Raw genomic sequence first — 27,448 nt, 5'->3', positions numbered from 1 at the left:
GTATTTGGCGTAATAATTTGGGTGAGGTTGGTTCCAAATCACGGTTATACGTAGCAGTAGATATATGCGGGATCGGAGTGGCATTGGACTAGGTTCCGCCTACCCGGATCCGAAAGAAGGCTACGGGTCGGGCAGAGTACAGCCGGTTTCGGACGTCCGAATCCGATTACGAATCACTCAACTATATGATAAAAAGAATTGCCGATTCTGTGATGATTGCTGTAACAATTGACTAATTATTTCCTTTCTTCCCTTCTCCATTGGTCAGGTAGAAGATAATTGATCTGGGTTTAGAGTAACTCACAACAGTTCTAAATCTAACCCAATTATAGATCTAACTCATTGACTTGTATAACAGAGCAGCTGTGAGTGCATTCGTATGACAACATTATCAACATTATCAACACACAAGGGAGCTTTTACCTATTTTTTGGTACAAAAATGGGAGATCTTCCCAATCATCCATTATCCCGCATGAGACCCTAACACAAAATGGGTTCTCTTCAGCTTCCTTTTGTTGTCAGAGAGCTACACTTTCCTTCCATTGGGTTTATGTGTAAGCTGCTATCTGTCCTCATTTCAGCAGGGGCATATTTGAAGCCATCTTCTGAAACTACTATGCTAACATCTGAACAGAGAATCACCTGGCTCATCAGAACTGCAGACTCAAATCACTCTCCAAGCTCTTGCATCATGTTGCACCGAGATACTATGCTCCGAAAGTCGTCAAGGCTTAGCTGCAAAATCAAAGTGTAGGTAAATAAAGATGTTCTAGACTAGGATTCTAAATCTCTGTTATTTGAAAAGTTTTGATTGGTAATGACAGAGCAATTCCCCAACAAAATAAAACTGAAGATAGTAAAATTAATGAAAGACTATGTGTGGACCAAGTCGTAATACACATGATATGTACCACTTATACTATCGATGACCAAACTCAATGGAAAGTAGAGTTTACGAAAACAATAGAAAGAAAATGGTTAAAGGTTCTTCTCATACCAACATATTGCGGCAGTAAATCAGAAAAGGTTAACTGGTGTCAAGAACCAGTAACAGATGCCCTTTTAACACCAATGGGTTGAACCGGGTCTTGCTAACCAATACATGGTATGTTGTATACTAAATTAAGATTATTTAACCTATACTAGAGCTATTGCCTCATATCTATGATCATACTTCAGGAGTTGTTTAAAATATATAGGAAAATCTGAAACTAAAAAAAAATTCTGAAATGGAGCCATGACTTAAGTTATCAGTCACTCAACAGTGCTAAGAGTTACAAATATGTTTTCTGAACAGAAAGACAGAACCAGACCTTTCCGTCTCCACCACTATTAAAGGAATGAATCATGTTAGCTATCTCACTATCTGTCCAGGAAAAATCATGAGCAACGGCCATTCTTTGTATATCTCGTACAGTGACATACCCTTTCCCAACTTCTGCAAAATAAATCAAATTATATTAAAGTCAGAGTAAATCTGAGTTGTAAAGATCTGAAAGTTCAAGTTCCAAAAGATCTACTTCAAATTAGTAAACTAAGTTCAAAAGAAAAACAAAAGAATCTCATAAGATCAAACGAAGAACTTAAACCTATTAAGAAAATCAGTCCTATTAAGCAAAACTTAGCTACCATTGGCAGTGGCAATTACATTTGCATCAACGCATGTCTTCAACCCAAGCAAACATTTCAGCCCTTGTGTGCTGGCATAGTTCTGAATTCTTACCAATGAAAATAATCATATGGATATGACACTTGTAGTATTGTACTATTCTCAACTAAATCCCAAGTTGTATATCTAAATATCCTCACCTAAGTTGTGCGCATCGAGCTAAGCGAAATAAATAAGGGAAATAGTGAGAAAACGGCCCCCCACCCCCCCAAAAAAAGAGAGTATAAATACTAGTGATTTGATCAATGAAGCTGGACACTGAAGGAGAGATAAACAAGGCCGGCCTAGAAACAAACTAGTTGACACAAAAAGGCAACCAAAAGATTACCAAAGTACTTGAGAGGTGGCATCTTTATCAACAAATCACGCAAACACTAGACAGCACTTTGAACCACTAAAAATGATTATTCATTTAATAGGACCTACAAACAATTCTAAAGTCCTTAGGAGCATAAAATTTATGCCTGTGAAAGCTTAGAAGAGTCATAGATAGTACCTTTAAATTTAAAAAGACATACCATCAAATGAGAAGAAGAAAGCAAGCACTTCATCTTCAGTTAGTTGTATCCCACTCTTCCTCTGAATACACTGCAACATTATGTGGTGAAAGGGAAAAGAAACGTAAAAGATATCGATATAAGTTACAAAGAAGGACCACCTGTTTAGTCTTCCTTCTCGCAGAAGGTTCCTGTGCATTGTCTTTCTTCTTGTATCGACCAGTCTCAGTTTCTTTTATTCCAGAACTTGAAAGACCGTCATGTAATGCCAAAGAATCCTCCATAGGTACTCCAAGTGAGAGAGCAATTGCCTGCATATAGTTCAGGAATGCAGTAACAATTTCTTTCTACATCAAATAAGAAATGATGAAACATAATCTTTTTTCTTCGATTACCCCAACCTTACCTGTTCTAGTGCTGCATCATCATCGATGCAATCAGATACATTTGATTTTGCTTTCACATAGGAAGACTTACAGGCTTTACCTAAATTTGAGACATTCTTTTTCTTCCCCTGGAGAGAAAACAAGAAACATTTATTATTTTAATCAAACAAAAAGAATATCGAACACTTGAATAAACATTTCAACGCAAGTACTAAAGAGCACTGATCAGAAAATACGCGATGTAGACTCAGTAAGGGCATGCACACATAGTGTGACATGCAGATAACAGAACCATAGCCATCTATTCAAAATCCAAGTCGCAAAAAAAGTTCTGTCTAAAAAGATAACTTAGTAGTAAGAGAAGAAGAGCAAAAAGAATAGAAGGCGAAAACTGATCCTAAACATACACTCCAGTAATCGCATTTCTTTCTTTACAACCATTCCTTCTTTCAAATTTAGCTTTTTACTCTATGGAACAGTAAAGAAAGTCGTAATAGACAGTATGAAATTGGGACAGGATTAAAATTGAACTTGGCATCTACAGTTTTTTCTTGCTAAAAGTGTACCTCAGAATTTGCTCTCATTGCCTCTACGATTTTAGAGTCCAACATTTACATACAAAAAAAACTACAGACAACAAATGTCAACCAAGGAGAACAAATAAGAAGGAAAAAGAACATCTTGCCTCATATAAGAAGCTAATCCAACAATTTCCAGTGCAACCACAAGTATAAGCAAAAGAAAGAGTTCCATTTTAAATCCAAATTGAACAAGGAAGAGAAAGAAAAGGAAAATGCACCTTTCTTCGTGAACCAGAAGAAACTTTCTCCCCCTTTTCCTCTTTCCCACTTGGAGGAGAACTCCCCCCGGCTTCTTCTTCGTCATCGTCGTCCGACGGTCGGTACTCTTCATCATCCTCTTCACCCAATTTACTAACCCTACCTCTCTTATTCTTCTTAAGCTTCGATAACTTATCCCCCTTCTCTTGCTCCGCGAGAGGACCGAGGAGAGAGGAAGCGAGATGGGGAAGGCCGAGGGCTTCCATTCTCGCCTTATTCTCTCTTATCCGCAATAACCTCTGCCTCTCGTATTCCGGCATCTGTCCTTCTTCTCCGCCTTCTACCGGGCTGTAGCTCTTCGGAGAAGACGGTTTCGCCTCTTCCATCGTCACTCGCTACGAAGACGGGGTTGTTCTATCCACGAATGCGAATAAGTATCGGGATTTCCGGGCTGGAAAGAGATAGTCACGGATTTCGAGGCATAACAAAGAAAGTTATCCAAACTTTAATATATTTTGCAAGTATTTATTTTGCTGTCAGTATATGTGTTTAGAACCCAATTACCAATTTACTAAATATAAATTATTTATTGGATCGATGACCTTAAAAAATTACCAAGTCTAAGAGAGAAATATTATATAAGTCCGTCAACCACTTATATTTAAAAGTTACTTAACCGAAGAATAAATTTTCTTTGAGACTTAATAATCAATTTTTAGAGGATTAAAAAATTACAGTATAATATTAATCCCTAAGCTGCTCGAGCCGCTGCGGTAAATGCATCGTCTTAGTGGGATTTATACCTACAGGTCGTTGACTCGATCAATAATTTTCACATGCCTAATCTTGTATTTAACTATCAAATTAAATTAAATATGTAATACAAATAGAAGCGGACTTAAAAGAGTCAAAAACTCCGATTTACGATCTACCGAGCTATCACGATATTCACTTAGTGGTAAAAACTTAACTTTGGAGTGGCAATTTTGAAGGCTTTAAACCGGTTTCAATTATATGGATTTTAGTTCCCACCGATTATAATTTGAATCAGTCGAAATAGATTGGGATAAATAAAGAAAATAATGATTCAAAGATAAGAGAGAGGAGCCAATACATGGAAGTCAGTGTGAGAGAGAGTGAGCGGAAGAGAGAGAACGAGGGAGTTTTCTTTAACTTAATAAATAATTAATTTTAAAAAAAAATTCTCCTAATTTTTATCAAATTTTAAAATTTTCTTCATATTTTAATTTTATATAATTTTAAATAGTTTAAAACCAAAACCTAACATTGGAAGCTGAAACAACAGATATAGTCGACACAGCAGTTTTTTTTTTTTTTAAATGGTCTATCTTGATCCTAATATTTTGAGCCGTAGTTTAGATTTAATATAATCAAATTCGGAATATAAATTGGTTGAGTTATTTAACTTAATTTGTTAACATATTGTGTTTATGGTCATGTATATTAATTTGTTTTGATTTAACTTATATATTAATCGAATCGTATTTGTATTTAATATTCTAATATACTTAATTAATGGGTCATATTCATTAATAGCTTGAACTACACTCAACTCGAACCAATCTGACCGCCTCCCTTGTGAAACTGAGGGTTATCGAAGTAATAAATAATTCTGAAACAATCTAAGATATTATCATTTTGAGCATCTTGAAGCAAATTTGCCAGCAATACTTCTCGCCATTTCTCTTTTGACACATCAAAGAACTCCCTCGCCATAGATGTAGTCTGCCGGGCTAGGACAGTAGCATTGGTCTGAACTCTGAACTCCACCAGAACAAGCTCGGCATCTGTTCTTCCAGATGAACCCAAAACCAACAGCCAAAACACAACTGTGACTCTGTGAGCTTAGCCACAGGAGCCCGTACTAACTGGGTCTTCTTTCTCTAACCCACAGAGAGGGCAAAGAGGATCAAAGTTAAGATTTATATTACAAAAATGCAATCTAGCAGGTGACCTATCAAGACAGAGCTGAGACCTTCCATTAAAATATCCTGCTTTTCGGCGCAACAGGGAAGCTTCTAAAGCTTGGGCCAGCCCATCTGGGAGGGCCCTCAAGGAACGCATTACTTCTTGCCTTTGGTTATTATTACCACAAGTATTCCACTGCTTATAATTATACCTTCAGCTATTGATGATGACAATAACACCACTGAGATTTCAGTGATCACATCCAACCCTATCCACCACCACCACCACCACCAAAACCACTAATGTTCATCACTAGGATCCATAAGCCAATATATGGAAGGTTATCACCTCATCACTTTTTCGAACTCCATTCTCACAATTTTTACGGCAAGCTGAGTTTTACTGCTGTTGCTCTTATTCACGGCCATCAATGCCAAGACAAAGGGATAAGGAAAGTGGGTGACATTCTTCTCTTCGCTTGCAAGAAAAAGAATCTTGAACGGCGAGAAATGACACGTCTTTGTACTGGATGCCGACTAATTTGACTGCGACTCATTTGTCTTGAACCAATTCATGCACGATGTGGCCCCAGGTTGCTAACCAATGAGCCCTTGTCAGGCCTAAACTCAACACTGGACCTCTATATAGAGAACGAAGGCCTTCTTCATCTACCCTTTTGGGAGAAGCAGCTGTGTATGTGCAAAAGCCAATCTCTCTTCATCCTCTTGAGATGGCACAGGTATGCAAGATTCCTTCATCATCTCAAAAGTTTTCTTCCTAGTACTAGATTTCTGTGTTTTTATGGTTCGATTCTCTGTTTTCGTTGCATATAGCAGAAGGTAGTCCTGAAAATTCTTGCCATGAACGATGAGAAAACGAAGCAGAAAGCAATCGAGGCTGTTGCGGAGATCTACGGTAAGTCTTGCTTTTGAACATCCACTATAATCTAATTCTCAAATTGGTGCTGATTTCTGAGAGACTAAACAAAGCTGATTTGCTTTATGATCAGCTTTGATGTGAAACTGGCTTTGCATGCACAATTCTCTACCTTTTCTCCTTCTACGGGTACTAAAAATTGTTCAACAAAATCGCTATCACAGAAAACGATTTCTTTGTGGGTACTTTTAAGTTCAAAACTCACACTTATTCAGCTACATGAGCATAGCTAGAATGTTCAAAAACTCTAGATTTTCTTTTTCTCAGCTTGTAAGTCCAATTGTCTTTGCTGCAGGACACAAAAAAAGATAAATAGAATCACACGATATATACATACGTAAAGCCTAAACTTGATGCATTGGATTTATGCAAAATAAAAAGAAAGAAAGATAATAAGAATTTAGGCCCGGTAGGATCGCTTGAATGTGATGTAATATTGAGTGGTCCCTGCAAAGAGTGTGACGTTAAACAAAATAATACCCAACATGGAGTCGATTTATGTTTAAAAATGGCAAGTTGGACTGATCGAAAGAAAAAAGAAATAATAACCAGTAATTTCTATGGACGATGGCTTAGCTTCTTTATCTAAATTTCTGCTTTGGAGGCATTGAATTTGAATTATAATTATCTACTTGTCATTTGACAAGGCCAATTTTTCTGCTTCCATCAAGCTGCTAGAAGATGTCAAACAAATGGAATATAAACCTGAATATGAGAAAAGGAGAACCAATACAAAAGATAATTTGCTGAAAAGAGGAGATATTCAATAGCACAACAACAAGATGAACATTAATTTATGTGCATATGACAAAGACATCACTTTTCTGCTACAGGTATTGATTCAATAGCTGCTGATATGAAGGAACAGAAGATGACGATCATCGGTGAGATGGATACAGTGGCGATTGCGAAAAAATTGAAGAAGATTGGAAAGATTGATATTGTATCAGTTGGACCAGCAAAAGAAGAAAAGAAAGAGGAGAAGAAAGAAGAGAAGAAAGAAGAAAAGAAAGATGATGCAAAGAAATGAAACAGAAAAGAGACTGCAGGCTTTTCTTCAAATGTTCTGATTACTTGCTAGTTCTTTAGAGTGTGTCTGAAAATATGTCAAGAAATAAAACAAACATCTTTACATAGTGGCCTCATCTTGATCTCAACTTGTCTCTCCCAACTTCCCCTTCCAGGTTAACAAGAAGATGTTTCCATGCCTCACATTCGATATAACAGTAATATTGACTACAAGGAGTCATTTGGCAGAGCTCTCATGTAGAACCATTGATGTATTTAGAAGCAAGATGAAATGGCATATTATAGACAGATGCGTGTTTGTCTGTTGGATTATGTACTTTGTAAACCAATTGCACAAATTATAGATGAGCCTGCCTGCCTATGTATAATTGAGAACCTCAGAACAAGTCTTATGCCTAACATCAAAATATGTCTTCTTTGAAATGGCAGAACAAGCAACAGAGAGATGCCCAATTGATTACTCCATGATGGAAACCATTAACTAATACTAGCATCAACAAGACTATATGTAAGGGTACAACATAGCGGTAAGCTGTAACTCTTATGCTGTTGGGTTAACAACTCAACCTGCAGTTGGTTGAGCAGAAAAGGAAAGAAGCAAGAGGTGCAACATGACTTTCTTCAATTCAAGCATAAATATCATTAATAACCGAATCATATTTTGCTACAGTGATCTTTATTTAAATATGTTCAGCATCTAAAAACATTATTTAATATCTGACAAGGAAACAAGAATACTACAAAAATCTTACCTAATTCAATTCCACCCTGCACCCACCCCGCTTTGACCACTTCAACTACTAAAAATCAGTTGGCCATTTTTTTCTCCCCATGTAGAAGGGAGTTTTTCCTTCTTGTCGCTGGGGATCTCCTCAGGAGAAGCGACCTTTATTTCTGCTCTCAAAAAGGACTTTTTTTTTCTCTCTTTTCTTCCCTTTTCCCTCTCTCTCCCTTCTTCCTTTCCCTCTCCTCCTTTGCTCTCTTTTCTCTGCCGTCTGTTCCTCCTCTTTCTCCTCTTTTTAGCCCCACCACTGTAGGATTTTCCCTTCCCGGCTGTGCTACTGCCACCTCCACGGCTCCACGGCACGGCTGCTATTAGAATCGTCGAGGCAGTCGTCAGATTTTTTCGCTTTTATGGGCTCTTTTTTCCTTTCTTTTTCCCTATGTTTTGGTTGCTATCCACTGTAGACTTTTATGATGCTATGCTCGCGATGGAGCCATTGAAAACCCCTTGTGTCGGTGCCACACCTTTTGGGCTTAATACAATATCTTATCATCTGTTTTGAATTAATGAAATCTAGTCTACATGCTTTAAAAAAAGGGAGAGAACCGCTTTAACTAGTGCATATATACTTCATAATGCATAACTACACAAGTTTTCTAGATCGAAATCTCAAGAGAAATTCTACTATTTTGTTCATTTTACTCAGTTGCTTAGGCAAACACTGTGTATGCATAATTGCTGACGGAATAGTAATCTTGACTCATACCATGCGCTTGGATAAGATTCTGAAGCAACTGGACAAACCGACAATCCTATATGTTCAACAAATTCAGCATACATGCATCTACATGTAACATAAGGTCTACTAGTTACAATTTACAAACATCCAGTTTCTAATATTTTAAAATTCTCACTAGCTAATAGTAAATGAAAATCTGGAAATAATGCATGCAAAAGATGATGTACGCTCTACTGGGCATAGTTTTTATTTTCTGGACATAGTAACAGCTAAATATGCCATTTACTTATTTGCAGACTTTGAGAATCCCTTGATAACGAAAGCTCAAAGAACTACAGCTTGCAGGACTTTAAAATATATAAGCAACATATAAAGCAGGGTATTCTCTGCATTAAATTTTCTAGAAGTTCAAAGCACAACTATAAGTTAGGCAAGGTGCCATTTTCTTCAACGAAACAGGGCTGCAGCCTTTTGTCAAGAGAAAAAAAAAAGTGCCCATTTGCTTATATAACTCCTCTTATAGCATTGTAGTGAAGTTTTGGAAAGAAAATTATAAACCAGAGGATATTTTGTGCCTCATGGCCCACTGCCACAAAAAGAATTGGACCAAAAATCCTAAGAATTGTTCTAACAAGCTGCTTCTGCCTCTCGCTGCTATTAGATTCTGAAGACAACCAAAAGCTAGCTCTCCAGTTGCAACTATGAAACTGAAGTAAACATCTAATATTGGCATCCCATTTAACATCTTCTATATCCCTTAAACCTAGACATCAGATGAAGATAGTGACCCTTCTCCACCATATAGTTAATTACATCATTTGCTTCAGAAACTTTACCTGCATTACGAAGCCTCACAACTAAAGTGCTGTAAACTGAGAAATTTGGAGTGCATCCCTTGACCTCCATATCCTTCAACATAGAACATGCCTCCTCAAACTTGCCGGCAATGCAAAGCCCACGGATCATGGAATTGTATGTAAATACATTTGGTAGTTGACCTTTTAATAACATATCGTCAAACAGTTCCTGAGACTTCTCAAATTCACCTGCCACCACATATCCTGTTATCAGAACTGTATAACATACTACATCCGGTTCGCACCCTCTCTTCACCATCTCATCAAAAAAGTACTTGCAAGCACCGAGATTTCCAGCACGACTAAGCCCATCTATCAAGTTCGTGAAATGCAGCACATTTGGATGGCAAGCAACATCATTCATGTAGTTCAACAAATTAAGGGCAGCAAGTGGTTTGTCCCCTTTTCCAAGCACATGAAGCAATAGATTGTATGTATGAAGATCAGGAGCAAATCCATTTTTTCCCATCTCATCAAGCAGCCTATGAAATTGATCCAACTTACCCAGCATGTACTTGGCACGCATGATTATATTATACGTCAACACATCCGGTGAGTGTCCCTCGAGCAGCATCTTCTCATAAACCCACTCAACCAACCTGTACTGATTCATAGTGAGAAGCGAATGGAGGATTGCATTGAAGGAATTCTTGAATGGTCGATAGTTAAAAGTCTTCGACTTCAAAAATCTCTCAACCAGTTTCCTTGCCATGCCTGCCTCTCCACACGTGCAAATCAATATATTAAATGTCCGGGCAGTGATAGGAAGCCCTTTCTCACTCATCTCTTCCACCAATCTCCACATTGCTTTCAACTCCCCAGATTCAGCAAAGATCTTTATTATGAGATTGTAGATATTAGTGTTATGCCTGTAGTCCTTCAGCTGACCCGACCAAGCAAAGAACTTGTAAGCCAATTTGGCACATCTCGACTTGTTGGCACCATTGATGGACATCAGAATGCGGATAAAGACTTCTCTGACAAGAGCATTCGAGACATTCAACTGCAACTCTTCCAGCGCCAATCGGGCATCAAAGCCCGGTCCATCCTGTAGTAGTATTTCGATAACTCGATCAGCTTCAGATCTTATATCTCTGAAGAACTTCCGCTTGGGAAAATCATCGTCTTCGTTATTATCATCACTACTGTCTGCTCCCTCAGGAGAAAACCCAAGAAGGGTTTCGGCAGGGAGGCGTCCAAAATCCGTTCTTTCTTCATTATCCTCGGAAAATTTATCACGAGTTTTGTGAGGAAGGCGGCCAAAATCCAATTTTTCACCATTATTTGCAGATTTCCCCACATCTTGTCCGCAATCACTGCCGCAAAGACTTCTCGAAGGCCAAATACGAGGGCGGTGACCAAAGAAGATCCTTATTGCCCTTCGGCCGAGCCAAAGAATTGATCTCATGACGAACAAAGGACAAGTACTCCCCGGCCCTCATCTGTGCAGCAATTCTGAAACCCTATATAGTTGTGAAGTGAACCAAAAGCCCAAACCGACGAGCTCGTCGAGCTTTCCTCCAAATCGAGCAATCTCCATCAAATTGAACACCAGAGACGCACCTATAGATAGTGAATCAACGGCAAAAGAAAGAAAAGCCACTACCTTTTAACTTGGTTGAATTGGAGAGGGGAAAAGCGAAGCAATCGACGTAAGGTATTAGGGTTTACAGGAGGGCACAGAAGACAGGAATCCAACCGGGAGTTCTTGTCAGATATAGTACTTGGCACGTGCAAAGCACGCAATTGATAAGATGCGCATCGACCGGTAAGGGCGCAGATTAGTACCGATCAGAAGAGCCTATAAAACAAAGCCCTCTCTCCCGCCAGGCGCCATTTCAAATCCAAATAAAATCGAGAAAAGCTCCTCTCTCCCTCCTCCTCCTCCTCTCGTCACTCATCCGAAGACGAGGAAGGAAGAGAGCACGAAGGATGCGGACTCGATTCCTTGCGACTGATTACTTCTTCAACAAATCCGCGAGCGACGCCCTCAGCGGCTTCCACTTTCTTCCCCTTCCTCCTCCTCCCGATTTCTTCCCTTCCGATCTACATTTCGATTTGGTGATTCCTTTCTTCCACGTCGGTCTCGATCTCCACTTGAACTCCGAGATCGATGAGTTCCCGATCGAGAACGCCCTCTACGATCTCCTCTCCGATGTCCTCCCTTCGTTCCAGCATCCAAGGGAGATGGATGCTGGAGTTTTCGAATCTCGAATACAGAATTATCTTTCCAGAGAGGTGAATAAGATAATTCATGGTGCTTTTGATAATTTTGCGATTCAATACGTTCGTCTATTGATTTTGTGTCCGATCTGGCTTCCATGAGGAAGAGAATAATGAGATCGAGGGGCATTTCGTAATATTCATATGAATCACTTGATTTATTGCTATGGCTTGTATTTTATAGCAGGTTTTATGATAGATCTTATTGAAAATTTTCTTGTAGGAAATAGCTGATCTGATTCATGAAGGGAAAGAGGAAAAGACGAGTTTAAGTTTTAGATCTGACGCTCCCGCAACTATAGCTCTAGAGGTAGATGATGTTTTCCTTCAAAAGATATCTTGCTCTTGGTAAGAATATCTAACGCAGAACGGAATTTCTTTTCTGATCTTAGAGTGGCCAGTTAGAGCATCTACTCCAATTTGAAATAGTGGAGGTCGAGTTACCTCTGGTAATATAAAACTTCTTTTGCAAAAAAGCTTGTCGCCTTATGCTTAACTATTGGCTTAAATGTTTGTTTTTTCTTCTTTGTTAATTATTTGACAGAGAGAGACTGCAAGCTCCTGCAAAGGAGAAGTGGGGAGTTCTGATGTCTGCTTTGAAATTTCTGATATCAAACTTCCTATGGTACATTATCAATTTATTAGGATGACTGTACTTTGGTTCTGCTGTTAATTCTTTTGATGAGTTCATAGACTTTCCCAAGATTACTTAATGTTATACTGGTTCTGTTGGGAGAAGTAAAACTAAAGAAATATATTTAAATCATATTTCATGTCAGAGGCTGAGTGACCAGATATATGCTTCTCGACTGTAGAGAAGCCCAAGGTGGCAGTAATTTGGCCCACTTAGAGCTTTCTTCAATATTGTGGGAATGTTTTGACCAATATAAAAAAATTTCATGGTAATAAATAGAGGTGTGTAAAGATTTACAATCCTGAAAGTGATGATTTCTATGCTTTCTAGAACCTTCTTTGATGACTGTAATGATTGATCATAAAGAGTAGGATATGCAAAATTTTCGCTGTAAATTTGCCATTGGCTGCCAGTGCTGATTTAGACATGTTTCATAAGTCTTCATATTTATATTCTTCCCTTGATAACGTTAAGCTTAAGCAGCATGCTGTGATCCTCCATTCTTTTCATGCATCTATTCTTTTGTTGAATAATATAAGTATTTGCAGGATGTCATCGACATTGATGTTGAAATTACAATACCATATCCCCATATGGCTGCAAAGTCCATTTGTCTAGTGGAAAATTTTTCTTCTATACTCAATGATGACCACGAGTATTCTTCTATCAAAGATGGTAGTCCCTCTGCAGATGCAGTACTAAAGCAGAAAGTACAAATACCTCAGTTTGAGATCACAGGGGATGCTTGGGAGATCGATGATAGCATGCATGGCATAGAGATATTCAAATTTCTTCTTCCTGTAGTTGAACGCTGGCATGGGTCCCAAGGAGAAGATTTGATGGTCAATGCAAAAGAATTTTTGGTATCTGATGATATGGCTGATCTTTTCAGAGATATTCCATACGAACCAGTATCCATGAAGTCTGTGATAGATATGGATCTTATAAGTTTCAAAGACAACATTCTCCTTGACAAAAGTTCAGTAATCTATCCGACAAAACCTGATGGAACCTGCCTTGACTTGCCATGCTCTGTTCTTTTACAGGAAGTCCAGATCATTGATTTTCCTTCTGATGGTATCTTCGAGAAGTTTATCAATTTACAAACAGCCAACATGGATACATCTGATCAAATGTTCAATGATGATATGGAGCTTGTAGGAAGCCTGTATGACTCTATTGTTAGTTCTGAGTTGGCTCTGGTTGATGAAACATTCAGGTCATTACCTACTCCTGTTCTTTCTGATGATAAAACAATGAAATCCCAGAGTATAATTACTCAAGATATCCTATGTGCCCAAAAACTACATCCTTTGTCTGCATGTGATGGAATATATTTGGATTGGCATCTTCTGCTAGAAGACACATGCAACCGCTCTATCTGCTCCCTGTATGTGAGCATGGCAGAAGAGGTGAATATCTGCAGAGTAACTTCCGAGACGCAAATTGACTTTGAGCAGATTGTAGATATTAACGTTGATTTCTTGGATGATTTTCAAGAAAATGGAAATAGTCTATGTTGTGAGGAAGTGCCCAATGAGCTCCAGATTTGTGTCCCTCAGGCTGATCATCCATCTGAAAAAGCAGAAATAGCTCAGAAGCAGAACAATGAAAACAATAGTGCTAACAGCAAAGAGCGATTTGCAAATGCGAGTTCAGAAAAGGTTTCTTCCTTATTTGAGTCAACATCACAATCTAATGATTTAAACTTCTTCTTGGATGTGAGAAGAGGCAGTACTAGAAGAAGAGATTGTGCCAATGAGAGTTCAAGGGAAAGTAGCTGCAAAATCTCAACTCCTCTTACTTTGTTAAAAGAACCATTTGTTCCATCTATTGCCCCTAAAGTAAATCCAGGGCAGTGGAACATTCATATTCATCAGCTTATTCTCTCAGATAATATTGTGAATCTCATTGATCACATATATGGGAGCTACACATCCATACTGGAAGAAAGCACTTTTTTAAGAAACTTGTTTCCAGTTGAAGAACTTATAAACATTTCAAAGAAAAAGCTATTAGAGCTTATTATCGTTGAAACTGCAAGGCCATTGAATGCTGGCCATAAAGATGAAGTTATCATGGAAATTATTTCACTCTATGCAATTAAGCAACTGGCATACTTCTTGTGTTTCTTTGGTGTCCATACTGCCCATCTTTATATAAGCAATTTGTCAAGAAATATTGACAATATGCTTGGGAGGTTAAGATCTCTTGAATCCTTAATTGAGGATGCACGTATGAAAGATGAGAAACAGTTGATTGAAACACATCCATCCTTGTCTTACACTGAGAAGATTCTGAGAACAAATTGTCGACTTGGTCAAAAGATACTATTTGTATCTGAGAGCGTATTTTGGTTACCACTGACTAGGAAATTGACTTCTATGAAGATAAAATATCATGAAGTAAGAAACACTCACGTACATTCTACTCAATTGGATACACTGGACAATAGTTGCTTCACAAATTTTGTATTAGAAGAACTGCTGAGATCAGACTGCTTACTGATGAATTTTGAGTAAGTGAAAATGCTATGAGTTTTGGTCAACTTACATAACGGTCTGTTTATGCAACATATATTGAACTTACATATATCCGAAGTGTCTTAAAAATCTGGAAGTCAGTTTCCTCAAGTTTTAACTTCTTTTCCTTCATTGTTATCAGAAACTGCTGAATTTAGAATTACGATGGGATTCTTGAAGTTTGATCTGCAACTAAGCAAGAATATCTTGACGAAATTACATAGAATACTGTCTCATCCAAAATTAATTAGTTTGATCTGTATGGGTACTTTCCTTGCTCAACCAGTTTAGAACTTAGAATCAGATAGCATACTTGCATAAGACCATGATACAGGATTATATAATGAAATAGACACTGTTATGCATCTGATGTTAAAATAAGAAATACTATCCATCTTTAATATTTTATGTTCTGTCCTAGTAGTTCAATGTTGATTGGGATGTCTGGTGGTTGACTTCTAAAATATATCATGTCGCCCTAAAGAGACTGCGGTCTTAGAAATGAAACTGAAAATAAGTCTTACGTTTCCAGTATAAGAATTTCTTATTTCCCTTGTTCTTTGGGAATGAGTTATTGATGTCGTGGAATTTATGAAATGCCAGCATGAGATTAAATATCCTAATATTTGTTTCTGTAACTTTAAGTAGGTGTTCTTATGGCATGTACACATCTGACTGGATTTTACAGATTTAGGTAGGTGTTCTTATGACCATCATATGTTTCATGTAGAAGAAAACACTTGCACGAGAAAGTATTAGTCATGCAGCCATAATCCATTTGTTTTCTAATAATTGAATGTCAGCTTAAATGGCCCAATCTATATCTCTTGTAAATTATATGCTCAGGTCCTCTCTTTTTCTTTCTGAAGAGATATTCCAGCTTCATTTCCCTTCAACAAGTTCAGCATCATATTGGAATATGGAGGTCAATATTCATCATCTAGATTGTTCTCCCTAGCTCCTAATTTGGATGGTTTGCCTCCGCTCCACTTCTTTCATGTCAAAATGAATGTCCAAAATCTCCATGCTGTATTATTTGAAGACTTATCCCCGAATTGGAAATCTGCACAGGTAATTCAAATCCTATTGCATGCCCATATTATAAACTGCCATCGATCTAATTCACATTGCCATCATGCTATACAAAATTGTTAGCTAATTATTGTTCCTTTCTGGGTGAAATAAAATTACTTTAAAGTGAAAATTTCAGTTATTGATCACCAATAATCTACTGATCATACAAGGAGGTTACTGCGCTCTTGATCTTATTGTGACTTACCAAAAGATCCACTGTTATGTACTGACAAGTTAAACATGCTTAGCATGGTAGACCTTGCAAAGCTTCTAAATTAGTGGCTTATAGAAAACACCTAATACTGATTACTGACATGTCATATTCTACATATCTGGTGTTGCCTTATCTTCTCCTGATTTCCACGTGCTTATATTTGAAGGCCACATATGAGATCTATTGGAAAAGTAAGCTTCATTATGTTCCTTTCTTGTCTTCTATTTTTGTTATCCATCAACGTAATAGCATATCTTTTGTATAAATAAGTGGTTCATTTCTTTCCTTAGCATGGTATAAGGTTCTATCAGCATGATGAATTGATGAGAGTTTTCTTTTCCCCAGCTTCATCAAGCTTTTTTGTGTCTGTTTTGTTTTGGATAAATTAAGCCTGAAGGCTGATACAAGTCTCAAAACAAAGCAAATAACTCGCGGAGTCCAATTGTCATACAAATTATGGTAAACGAAAATAGCTTTTTCACGTCTGTTATGTGCTTTTCGATTGCACTGATTAATGGAATCCATATTTCTTCTCAGAAATCTGAATTATAATTCAACTTTATGGTAACATATAATAAGATGATGAAATTATCTCAAGAGAGCATTCGACATGCTATATTGAAGCAGAGTATATAAAGCAACATTGCAACTGCTGTAATAATATTGGTTATTTCTTTTTCTATCTTTTGTGTTTATTAGTTAGACGGTACCACTTGGCTTTACACCAGCACCTTGGTGGCATGGTCCGACAGAAACAACCTCTCTAATAATAGGAGTAAGGTTGCATACTTCTTGCTCTCTCAAGACTTTGTATTGGCAGGAGTCGTTGCCTGGGATTTCTCCTTATGGTTATAATAGTTTTCCACTAGATATGGTATATATTCATAATTATGAGCTGTTATCTGTTCTGGTTCTTTCTGATATTTTTCCTGATCAATGTAGCTCTTTCCACTCGATTCTCACTTAGATCCTAAATTTATGGCCAGGAGACAGTCTTATATTCGACAAAGGATCTGCAGGAGAGCCCTAGTGGAAAGAATATAATTGAGTCACTTACCTATGTGCCTAAAAGTGACAGGAATAGTTGCATATCTTCTGAATCTGCGAACAGAGTACACGCTTCTTATGATAATGATTCTGGTGCGAGCTTTCCTTACATTGTGAAATCCAACAATATTGAGTCAAGAAAACCCTCCTTTCCCGATGTAATTATTGTCGTGAATACTCAAAGTTCTGAGAAAAAGATGCTCATATCTCGACGGACTTCATATCAAAGGATTCTAGCTCTTGAGAAAGGGGGAGCACAAGTTGTAGAGAGAGAGGTTGATCTGCCAGTGGACCTAATTTTCAGTGCTGCAGTTTGCCTAGTTTGGTATGAGACCAGAGCCTTTGGGGGCAACACAACAATGAGAACAGAGTCATCTTCTATAGCAATGTTCATGGAGAGCATTGCTACCAACGTTCTGATGTCACTTAGTTTTTCTTTCAGTGGCTGCATACTGGTAACTGCCTTTTCTTTCTGAACCTTGTCTGTTTTTATCACCTAATCTCATTGTAAGGTCCAACTTTTTTTTTTCTCTATGATTTATTTTGCTAGAAAATTTTCTGGTTCTGTTTTTGATTTTTCTGCAATCCCTACTCAAATGTTTTGCCAATTGCTCTTGTACAATAAATAGAGCTTCTCTGCTAATGTTTCTTAGAAGAATTGAAATTGAAATTGAAACAGTTATGTTATGGTTTATAGTAGATCTATTCTAGCTTAATTTTGAAGAGCCCAGGTGCTTAGCACAAAATTTTCAGAGAATTGATTGAGCCTTATGATGTGAAACAGCTGGCTATGATGCACATATGCCTGATTGTGCTAACTGATTTGTTTCATATCTTATAGTACGACAGAACAGACGCTGGCAATTTTAACTGCTTCTCTACTTCTTTTCAGATCTTTGAGGGAGAAAGTAGCTCGCTTGCTGCTGTAATGGAGTCATCTGATGCACTTTATGCAGCAGCTGTGAGCCTGGACATGAATTTGCAGCTCTTTTGCTCATATACGCCAGAGTCAACTGATGAAATTATTCTTGGCTGCATTAGGAGTGTGACCACATTAACTCGAGGTCTTTATCCGCCAATGCCTGAAGTGGAGACACTTGGTGAATACTTTCTTACGAGGTTCCCTTCTATAAACCCACTCTCAGCTCATGCTATACTTTCTTCTGGTGGTACACTTGTTGAGTTTCTTGAATGGTCACATGAGTGCAGAATTCAAGCTGTTAGGAAGTATTTTCTGCCTTACGAGAGCATTTCTCTCTTTAGTGCATTATGCAGAGTTGGTGAGATGGGGGAATCTAAGTCAGTAATGACAGAGTGTTCCTCTATTGGTTCAGATATTAGTAGCGCATTAACACGGTCACCTCGAAAAAGGAAAAAGCCTGCTTCTTACACTGTTGCCATGCCTATAAATGATGGCCCATTATATGCTAAGTCGTTATACCAGTTGTCAGATAATGGCTTAGAGCGGCCACCCGTGTCCTTGCCACATCAATTGAGAACATCTTCCAATTTCCCGGATAAGTTGAGAAAGACAGGGGGATGTATACATGATCAAGCTTTGGGTGGAAGTCTCGGAGTGAACTCTTGTAGAGTAAATTATGGAGATGAGAATGACATAGTTAAGGATCACATTGTCCATGAAGAGTTCGGCCATAGAGTTATTCATCATGATCACTCCTTGAATGAGAAGCGTGGCTCCATGGCGGACACCTCTAGTTCCTCATGGGAATTAGATTCAAGAACTAAACTTCCATTCAGAAGATCTATGCCTTCCAGTAGGCTAGCATTCAGCGGTTACAGTCATCGTGCCTTCCCAACCTCTGCAGAGATCAATCATGACACAAATAGTTGGAATCCCTTGAAGGATAAAGATCTATCATGGGATGAAAAAATCTTTAGTGAAGTAGCCATAAGCTCCACGAAAAATGATATAAGCATCATGCATCATGAACATCTGAGAGACAATATCTCACAGGACTATCCAAATTCCCCTGGTTATTCAAGTAAAAAACTGCCACCACCCTACCACAAAGATTCATATCGCAATGCATATCTAGAACAAGGTCCGAGCTGGAGAAAGGACTTTTTCTGTGGGATCAAAGAGAAGAGCAGAGTACATCAGCAGAACCTTAAAGGCACTACGTGCCTGAATTCTGCTACTCGTTCAAGGAACAAAGATACAAACCGTAAGAGTCAAAGCCCTTCTATAATTGATAGATACAGGTATCAGGGAAGGAGCCAAGTGAGCAAAGAACTCAAGCAGACTCGGAGGAAGGATACCAAGGGGAAACCAAGTCCAGATTGTAAGAAACGGAAGAACCCATCTTTCAGTAGTCCGACATGGACGCCTATTGATAAGAGAGCAAGACAGGTATATTCTGGTGCTTTGTAAACATTCACGTGTCGTTTCTTATAATGACTTTCTGCAATTCTTCCTATTCAAATGGTGCAGAATCTATCTTTTGCAAGATATGGAAATGAAAAACAAAGCAAATTGGTCTGGAGAAACAAAAGAAGTCCTGGTACAGGTGGTAATCTCCGGAAAAAATACCGGGAAGAAGGCCAGTTAAACATTCTTTAAAGCACAAATGCATTTATTTTTCGAGAAAGTAATCCGCTGTCCAAGTTTCCTGTATGGCTTGAAGTTCACCACAGAGTGTTGCGTTAAATAACACTACTTTCAGCCAATAACATGCTGACTAAACTAAACTGACCTTATAATGAAGTTACTTTGTCTTATTAGTAAACATGATATGTGCATTAATGGTATAAAGAATATAACAATCAGGAACTGCACTCTGGAATCGGGATAAACAAACGAAATAAGGATACAACATTATGCATATTGCTTTGCACTCTGAATGCTACAGTGAGCCTTCTTTTGCTAATCAAGCCAATCGCCCTATTCTTCTGAAAAGAGGAGAAGAATACACCCAAATGAAGAAAAGAATATTATTAATCTACATGCTCTATTTTTTCTGATAATCTATTTCCAATGCAAGTACTGGATCATCCACATCGCTCATCCAGTTCTTGCCTTTACAACCACCTCCTGTTGTTTCTTGATATATTGAACTAGCTCTTCAAAGAATTTTTAAGGGTTCGGATTGTCATCACGAGCTGCTGCCTTTCACCTTCTACTTCTGCAAACTTTAGACTTATCTCTGAGTATCTCTCTTGCATTTCTTTTAACTCTGCTTCCATTGATGTGTTCTGTTCTTTTAGCAGTGCTATCTCTCGTATAATTTTAGCTTCATTATGCTGATCAGAGGTACACGAAAGGGCCTCTTCTTCTTTCTTCAGATCAGCTTCACTATTCCTGTGGCGAGATTGATCATTCATAAGAATAGTTTTTATCACTTGTGAATTGATTTGCTTCCGAGTTTTCAATTGGGAACATTTGAGGAGCATTTATATACTACAAATAATTTAAAGAAGTATGAGATCTGAATTTTCAGAATTTAGCTCTCTACTGATGTTTACCTTCTTGGTAATCCCCCACCACTGCCATTTACATCATGATTACATGTTTTATCTTCAGTCCTGGTACTTAGCAAAGAGTTCTGTCTGCTATCAGCATCAGTGGTATCATACTTAAAATTCATGTTGAAATTCTCGTCACCCTGCATCATATAGATGATCTGACATTATGTAACAGGGTAAAAAGAAAAGTCTGCTATACTGTTGAGCTGACTGATTGTATCAGTTCATAAAGGTAATATTCCATTTAGACAAATCCTAAACATGCAAAATTTGCTAATATTTCACTTCCTTTTGGATTGTATCACTTCCTTTTCTTTAAAAGATATCCTTGACTCTTAGAATAATATTAGGTCAATGCACTATAGATTATTAGAGCTTGAATTCAGTTTATCTTACAATTTTCATGTATAATAGGATTACTTTTTCTGCAAGCAGAATCTATTAAGCATCTCCATAATTTCTCCCAAATCCTTCTCCCATCAGATATCAGGCCTAAGAGAGCGGAATAGATATAGTTCTATGCAGTATCAGAAACTCAAAAATCTGCGTGGAATGCTTTGTGAATCAGCTTCTCACAAAGATCTCTGCATTGTATCCTTTTGAAATTACTTTAAGAATAGAGAACAGTAAGCAGATATGTATTGAATCAACAAAAAATCATTGACAGAGCTGCAATATTAATGATCATTTGGAAGAGAAGAAATAACTCACTGCCTGACCTTTTGCACTATGCCTTCAGAAACACATGAAGAGCTTTGATTGGATTCTTCCGTACCATTCTCCTTTTCTTCATCTTTGTTGTAGAGGCCCTTCTCATTCGACAAGTTCTGCACAGGTGAATTAACAAGGTTTTATTTTGCATGCTCAAATGCTCAATTTGTTAATGGGAGTTCAAGAAGAACACAAAGTTCTGGCTAAATTCATAATAATCATGTGAATTTCTACATCTTGTGTCTGTGGCTGTGTGTGTTCTGGTATTTTTTCCTTCTTTTAAGTTGTACACATGTTCATGCGTGTGAACTTGTGCATATGTGCCTGTTTGTGTCCACGTGCTGTTAAGTCCTTTAGAAGCTAAGTCTTCTAGTAGACTAAAGTCAGAGCTGCTAGATCAAATCTAGTATTCTTGAAACCTTACATTTGTGATAGTATTTGCGCTGTTTCTGATGTTTCTCTCAAGGATGCTGATCAAATCTTCCTTTCTGTGAAGTTCATCCCTTAACTTCAGGACCTCTTTGATGATGTTCTCTTTCTCCAACTCATTTTCAGATAGGGAACATTTCAGGTCACTATACTGCACATTAAGCATTTCTACGTCTGACTTTAGCATCCTTCCAATATTCTCCTTTTCATCCTTTAGATTCCTTAGGTCATTTAGCTCTTCAATTGATTTGCCTACTTGCTCTGTCAAGGATGTCACTTCTTTCTCAAGCATATCTATTTTTGTACATTTTTCTTGTAAAGCCTTATCACTTACTGAATTTGATGTCTTCAATTGCTCCATCTGGTTTAGTACCTTTTCTTTCCTTTTGTTCTGTTCTGAAAGATCATCTCTCTCTCTTGTTAGTTTTTCTATCTCTGTCTTGAGTAGCAACATTTCTTCTGAGAAATTCTTTAGCTTTTCTTCTCCAAACATTTTCTGCTTCTGTAGTTCCTCATTCTTATTTTTGAGCTCCAAGAGTAGCCTCTCAGTCTCTTTTGACTTGAAATCTACTAGGCTTAATAGCTGTTGAAATTTTGTGCGGTACTGACTTTGCACTGATGAAAGCTCTTCTTCGGCTTTCTCCAGCAGTTCTTCCAGCTGGATTTTTTGCATACGCAATTCACTAGCTTCTGTTATTGATTGCATGAGCAATTTCTCATTTGCATGAAATGTAGACGACATATGCAGAGATAATTTTTTGAATTCATCATGAAGCTGTTCAGCAGCATTAACATTCTTCCACCTAGCCTTTCTCAACTCCTCCTCTGCCTTTACTGCCCTTTGTTCTTGCTCAACCTTTGCACATGTTATAGATGCTAGATCTGCCTCAAATGCTTCAGCCTGTTTCTGAAGTTCTTTCTCCAAGTTCTCTACATGGTCTTCAAGATCATTTATAATAGCTAAATGTGCTGAACACTCGTACTGCATCCTTAGTTGTTCTCGTAGTTGGGTTTGCTCCAGCTTTGAAGAGATATCATGGTTTTCCTGTGTAAGAATCTCATAGTCAAGTGCTAGCTGTTCCATTTGCATTTCTAGCTCTTCACGATCTTTTTTGAACAATTCTATTTCATTGTTCAACTCTTTGATCTTTTTCTCTTGCTCCAGTGGCACCTTCAAATCACCGACTAGTACATCCACAACATTTTGTTCTTTGTCACGTTGGGAGTTCTTCTCCAACAACTCTGGTTCACATTCAGAATTTTGCATATGGGAGAGTCTACTTCCATAATCCATGTCTTTGAATTCCTCCTCGGGACCCACTTTAGAGTATGTCGAGCTACACCTAATATGGGACATTTCTTTATTCTTATGCTCTAATTGCTCATCAAGATCTCTTACAGCTAGAAGCAACTCTGAGTTTGATTCTTGTGTCTTCTCTAGTTGTATACGAAGATTTGCATTCAGATTCTTCTCGTGATATAGCTCTCTTTTGAGTTCTTCAAGCATGGACTGCACTTCATTGCCATCGGGAAGCAACTTATTTGATACATTATCATTTGCACACTTCTCTACAGATTTAAGTTCTTCACATTCTCTTTTAAGAGCATCCTTCTCCTCCTTGAGGCTACTTATTTCCTGCAAAAGATCTTGTCCTCGCCTAGTCTCCTTAACAATTTGTTTTTTGAGAGTCTGCAGTTCCAGGTCTGACACTTCTTGCTTCCTTGTCAAAGCAATAATGTCACCTCTTAGTTTCTCAATGCTGTCATCTGAATCTTGCAATCCTACCTGTAGTCCAGCTTCTCCTGAGTTATTTGTTGAACCATCTGTGCTTTCATCAAGAGCCGAAATACCAGACCAGTCTCCTGAGCTGGTCAGAAGCATTTTAGGAGTGCCATTGTTGCTCAGAGGTGACAGAAGCCGAGAAATTTCCTGATGGCTATCGTTATGCATGATCCCACTCTCTCTTGTGATATATCTTCCTGAGCTGATATCTGACGCTGTTGCTGATATGGCATCAAAACTATGGGATTTCCAGAGGTTACCATTAGTTTCAACATGAAGAGGGAGGGTTCTGCTTGATGGAAATTTTGTTCGGATGTTGTTATTAACTGAGCTATCCTGTACAAAAAGTAAAAGCCAGACAGTCACAAAGCATTGCATGTCATAAGGTGAGTGACAAATTATTAAACATCCTGATTGAAACAAATCTATTGAAACTAAACATCTATTTCCATTTGCTATCATCTCTTCGCAGTGTTTGGAAACACAGAGAATGGAAAGTTGCAATCCTTCAGTAAGGAGTGAATTGGGAAATCCATTGATTAGCATATGCAGTGAATGCATATTACATAAAGATCTTTCTTTTTGTAGGTAGATTTATGTTGTATCACACTGTCATTAAGCATCTCATGTATCGAATCACTAGAAGAAACCTTACTTTCATAACAAAGGTGTTTGCTTCCACTACAAGATTAAATGAGCACAGAAGAAATAATAAAAATATTTTGAAAAATGGAAAATAAAGAAGAAATGTTATCTCAAATAGATGACCTCTGTAGAGATCACCACACCATCTACAGCTTTGGTAACTTCTTCGTCATCACACTTGCTTAAATGGCTCTGTAATGTTCTCCGTCGTGGTTTTGAGATGGTATCTCCATTTTCTGCAGCTTCTCTGAAAAAAATAATGTAGAGATGATAAGATTACCTAAAGACCTGATCTTTCCTTGTGTATGCATTAACTGTTAGCTCTGTTAAATTGTTTACCTTCCTTCGCCATCACCCTGCATTCTCCTTACGGTAACCTGTCATACAAACAAAAAGGAAAATTAAAGAATATAAAATTTGAAAACCAGATAAATGCAGCTTTCAAAACACATGAAGCCTCTGAAATTTTTCTCCATCTCTCTCTTTGTTCAGGTTGGGAAGATTCATGAAGAGATTTATGAGGAACAGGAAGCAAGTATTGTCAGTGGGACAGTTCTGTTATTTACTCAGCATGGAGATCTGGTGGAGAACTTGTGATTTCTAGGAGTTGCTGTTGCAGGTACGACATGTAAATGAATGGGATCAATACAAAAGGTAAGAATGCTCACATGCAGCAGCGCTCCTGAATTTGATGCCTTGAGAGGGACAATAATTGAACAGGACTTAAACACCTCGGCGTAATCCGCAAGGTTAATGCTGGCTTCTCCCAGGACTCCAGGTTTGTTTGATCCCTATAAAACCTCATAAAATTATTGATACCAGAAATGATACCACCCAAGATAATTTTTTAAAAAAAAAATACAAGACAAAATTTATTTTGGAATCCTCCGATGGAAGCAAATGAAAGAAATCCTTCATACTGTTGCTGATACAAGAAATTGGTAGATTTTCTCATTGATCTTTCCAGTTTTGGGATCGCGGACAAGTTTAACTGACTCGTAGATTGGATTCAACCAGTGACAGGTCCCGTTGATCGCTGCAACCTTTTCTGATCTCACAACTGGGGTTCCAACATCAAGAGGAATCAGAGATACTTGCAATGTTTCCCATCCCACCTGTGGTACCTGAGGAAATTAACAATATTAAGACTCTATTATGTAGATAGAACAAGTCAACCTATTGGAAAGTATGAACTGTGAAGCACGATACCTGTGTTGCTTGGAACTGCAGTTTGAACACAGCTTTGATCTTGTTCTTCTCACTCCTCCATCTCGCAGCCTTGAACATTTTGGACCCTGAGCTTTCTGGTTGTTCTCCGGCATCACAATGTGGAGAAATCACCTCATTCTCTTCTACACAAGGATCACCATGACGACGAAGGAGTTGTTAAGAGGACGAGGTATTCCCCTCCTATCTCATCCTCCTCTGTTTTGCAAATCATCTGGAAGTAAAACTAAGAGATTGCCTTCAGACACAGTACTGGGCTAGTGGAAGTGGGTGGAAACGCAGACAGTAGACAAATCGAATACCTTTCACAAGAGACCAAGCAAGCAGATCTGAGAACTCACAGGTTTGTTTCCTCTTTCTCTCTCTTCATAAAACAAACATAAAGTTGAAATATTAAGAAGCTTCTTGTAATAAAATAAGCTAGCAAATTATTTAAAGGGGTGTAAGGAGAAGCGATGCGAGGGAGCGTGGTAGGAGTTGGCGAGTGATATAAAATGTCGGCTGGTGGATCGCGTAAGACACACAACACTAGGAAAGAGGAACACCGCTTAGGGGTTCTCAGATGGGCTTTGGGTTTGACAAATCTCCCACCACTGAGGGCAACGTGGTGTTGGCCTTTATGCATGTGGATTGTTCTTCTTTTTTCTTTTGTTTTGGATTAGATCGAATTCTGCTACTCCCCAGTAGATACCAACATAACCATGCCATTCTCATCTGACTAACCATGTGCTAAATTAGCTACAATCTACACTCCAACAAAGAAGAGGAAAAGAAGAAAAAAAAAAAACTAACACACTAAATAAATAAAAAGTCGTCTTCTCTTTCTTACCCTTATAATTAGGTGTCTTTATGCTTAACTTGGTACGACAAATCCCACAGAAAGCATGCTCATCTGTGGATCAAGGAGAAAGGCCTTCAATAATGGCACATAGCCAGTTTGCCTTTGGTGCAATCCTGACATCTTTAACTAAATAGAAAGTAGCCAGGACATGGCGTTAGGGATGTTTCGTCCGCGCTGTCTGTTTAAAAAGCAAAGAAAGACTGTTTAAAAAAACAAACAAAGGAAAAGAAAGAAAGGCCGACTTGGTCTCTGCCTCGTCTCCCACTATCATCAGAATTCAGAAGTTGCACATGAAAGGACTGTGGGAGGCTTTAATCTTGGATACCCAAGTGTTCGTCCTTTTTTCTCTCTTTGTTCTTCTCGGATGAACAATTCTTAATTTTTGAGGGAATATAGTATGCTTTTGTTTGTCATACCACGTAGAAGAAGATGATGAAGATGAAGAAGATGAAGAAGAAGAAAGAAGAAGTGGTTGGCTTAATTTTCGAGTTGCATTGGTGGGAGGTCAATATTTCTAGGTCTCTCTAGGGAGATCTTGAATGCGGTAGATTGCCCACATCTTTTCAGGGAGAGACCGAGAAGGACGAGTTCACTATCAGCACGAACGTCAGTCTAATTTCAACTGGAACTTGTCGCCTACGCAACCATACTTTCGTACCTTTTCCATCCAATTATTAGAAACGCGAGACTGCAAATTTTTTACCAATTAAATTAGGAATAGTTTAGATGTTTTTATATTTTTATTTAAAAATCAACGGCAATGATTTCTATTTCATTAGTTGTTGCTATTGAAAAATCAACTTAGGGTATTTTGAGGCATTAAAAATCAATTGCAAGGGGTTGTGAATTGATAATAAAAATAAAACTTACATTGTTTATTTTATATATCTTTATTAAGGGGATCCAAACTCCTAACCACCTGGGGTCTAAACATGTTGCATCAAAGGCAAAATAGTCTTGGATCTTTCCTCTTTGCTTTTCTTCAAAGATCAACAATGTCTCAAGATGCTCTATCAAATTCTAACATCGCCCAACGTAGAAAGCATTAGTTACATCTACAGATCAAAA

At 38.0% G+C, this 27,448-nt stretch overlaps 5 protein-coding genes across 9 annotated transcripts; 2 read left to right on the top strand and 3 right to left on the bottom strand.

Annotated features, from left to right (window-relative positions):
* Positions 1 to 598: 598 nt before the first annotated feature.
* Positions 599 to 3,788, bottom strand: LOC140763574 (uncharacterized). The gene is made up of 6 exons (XM_073101825.1): positions 3,354 to 3,788; positions 2,575 to 2,682; positions 2,330 to 2,479; positions 2,190 to 2,250; positions 1,316 to 1,440; positions 599 to 737 (listed from the first exon to the last, which is right to left on the bottom strand). Exons 1-6 carry the CDS (start codon positions 3,717 to 3,719, stop codon positions 672 to 674), a joined length of 876 nt encoding a protein of 291 aa, XP_072957926.1. The 5' UTR covers positions 3,720 to 3,788; the 3' UTR covers positions 599 to 671.
* Positions 3,789 to 5,865: 2,077 nt separating this feature from the next.
* LOC140762708 (heavy metal-associated isoprenylated plant protein 39) lies at positions 5,866 to 7,334 on the top strand. Of its 2 annotated transcripts, none has more exons than XM_073100614.1 (3): positions 5,866 to 6,001; positions 6,099 to 6,177; positions 7,032 to 7,334. In XM_073100614.1, the coding sequence occupies exons 1-3, from the start codon at positions 5,993 to 5,995 to the stop codon at positions 7,226 to 7,228; spliced, it is 285 nt and encodes a 94-aa protein (XP_072956715.1). In that variant the 5' UTR covers positions 5,866 to 5,992; the 3' UTR covers positions 7,229 to 7,334. The 2 variants fall into 2 exon arrangements, with proteins under 2 accessions (XP_072956715.1, XP_072956714.1); XM_073100613.1 differs by having other exon boundaries at positions 5,938 to 6,001; positions 6,096 to 6,177.
* Positions 7,335 to 9,047: 1,713 nt separating this feature from the next.
* Positions 9,048 to 11,219, bottom strand: LOC140762707 (uncharacterized). Its single transcript, XM_073100612.1, has one exon. The coding sequence runs from the start codon at positions 10,953 to 10,955 to the stop codon at positions 9,429 to 9,431; it is 1,527 nt and encodes a 508-aa protein (XP_072956713.1). The 5' UTR covers positions 10,956 to 11,219; the 3' UTR covers positions 9,048 to 9,428.
* A 175-nt stretch (positions 11,220 to 11,394) lies between these two features.
* On the top strand, positions 11,395 to 19,936 carry LOC140762594 (protein SHORTAGE IN CHIASMATA 1 homolog). Its single transcript, XM_073100467.1, has 9 exons — positions 11,395 to 11,785; positions 11,994 to 12,080; positions 12,163 to 12,219; positions 12,315 to 12,395; positions 12,953 to 14,922; positions 15,796 to 15,997; positions 17,201 to 17,716; positions 18,154 to 19,632; positions 19,714 to 19,936. Exons 1-9 carry the CDS (start codon positions 11,480 to 11,482, stop codon positions 19,840 to 19,842), a joined length of 4,827 nt encoding a protein of 1,608 aa, XP_072956568.1. The 5' UTR covers positions 11,395 to 11,479; the 3' UTR covers positions 19,843 to 19,936.
* Positions 19,937 to 20,071: 135 nt separating this feature from the next.
* On the bottom strand, positions 20,072 to 26,895 carry LOC140762841 (uncharacterized). 4 transcript variants are annotated; one of them, XM_073100807.1, is made up of 11 exons: positions 26,369 to 26,895; positions 25,842 to 25,903; positions 25,522 to 25,765; positions 25,233 to 25,436; positions 24,981 to 25,103; positions 24,652 to 24,689; positions 24,436 to 24,559; positions 21,880 to 24,003; positions 21,464 to 21,571; positions 20,745 to 20,884; positions 20,072 to 20,580 (listed from the first exon to the last, which is right to left on the bottom strand). In XM_073100807.1, exons 3-11 carry the CDS (start codon positions 25,597 to 25,599, stop codon positions 20,337 to 20,339), a joined length of 3,183 nt encoding a protein of 1,060 aa, XP_072956908.1. In that variant the 5' UTR covers positions 25,600 to 25,765; positions 25,842 to 25,903; positions 26,369 to 26,895; the 3' UTR covers positions 20,072 to 20,336. The 4 variants fall into 4 exon arrangements, with proteins under 4 accessions (XP_072956908.1, XP_072956904.1, XP_072956905.1 ...); XM_073100803.1 differs by having other exon boundaries at positions 25,522 to 25,753; XM_073100804.1 differs by having other exon boundaries at positions 25,522 to 25,753; positions 25,842 to 26,506; positions 26,623 to 26,895.
* Between the last annotated feature and the right edge of the window lie 553 nt (positions 26,896 to 27,448).

The sequence above is a fragment of the Typha angustifolia genome, chromosome 7, assembly GCF_048772165.1.
Source record: "Typha angustifolia cultivar Huaian chromosome 7, ASM4877216v1, whole genome shotgun sequence".
Taxonomy (NCBI): domain Eukaryota; kingdom Viridiplantae; phylum Streptophyta; class Magnoliopsida; order Poales; family Typhaceae; genus Typha; species Typha angustifolia.
Note: the sequence above shows the minus strand (reverse complement) of the source record. Positions and strands in the feature narration are given on the sequence as shown.

Bases quoted from the DNA above. Each gene is read 5' to 3' on its own strand.
- LOC140762707 (XM_073100612.1), bottom strand. From the start codon at position 10,955: ATGAGATCAATTCTTTGGCTCGGCCGAAGGGCAATAAGGATCTTCTTT.
- LOC140762594 (XM_073100467.1), top strand. From the start codon at position 11,480: ATGCGGACTCGATTCCTTGCGACTGATTACTTCTTCAACAAATCCGCG. The intron at 11,786-11,993 runs GTGAATAAGATA...ATTTTCTTGTAG, and splicing joins AGAATTATCTTTCCAGAGAG to GAAATAGCTGATCTGATTCA. The intron at 12,396-12,952 runs GTACATTATCAA...AAGTATTTGCAG, and splicing joins CTGATATCAAACTTCCTATG to GATGTCATCGACATTGATGT.
- LOC140762841 (XM_073100805.1), bottom strand. From the start codon at position 25,599: ATGTTCAAGGCTGCGAGATGGAGGAGTGAGAAGAACAAGATCAAAGCT. The intron at 24,560-24,651 runs GTAAACAATTTA...TATTTTTTTCAG, and splicing joins CAGGGTGATGGCGAAGGAAG to AGAAGCTGCAGAAAATGGAG. The intron at 20,581-20,744 runs GTAAACATCAGT...ATCTCGCCACAG, and splicing joins GGTGGGGGATTACCAAGAAG to GAATAGTGAAGCTGATCTGA.
- LOC140763574 (XM_073101825.1), bottom strand. From the start codon at position 3,719: ATGGAAGAGGCGAAACCGTCTTCTCCGAAGAGCTACAGCCCGGTAGAA. The intron at 2,683-3,353 runs GTGCATTTTCCT...TTTTCTCTCCAG, and splicing joins CTTCTGGTTCACGAAGAAAG to GGGAAGAAAAAGAATGTCTC. The intron at 738-1,315 runs GTCTGGTTCTGT...TTGATTTTGCAG, and splicing joins ATAGTGGTGGAGACGGAAAG to CTAAGCCTTGACGACTTTCG.
- LOC140762708 (XM_073100613.1), top strand. The intron at 6,178-7,031 runs GTAAGTCTTGCT...TTTCTGCTACAG, and splicing joins GGCTGTTGCGGAGATCTACG to GTATTGATTCAATAGCTGCT.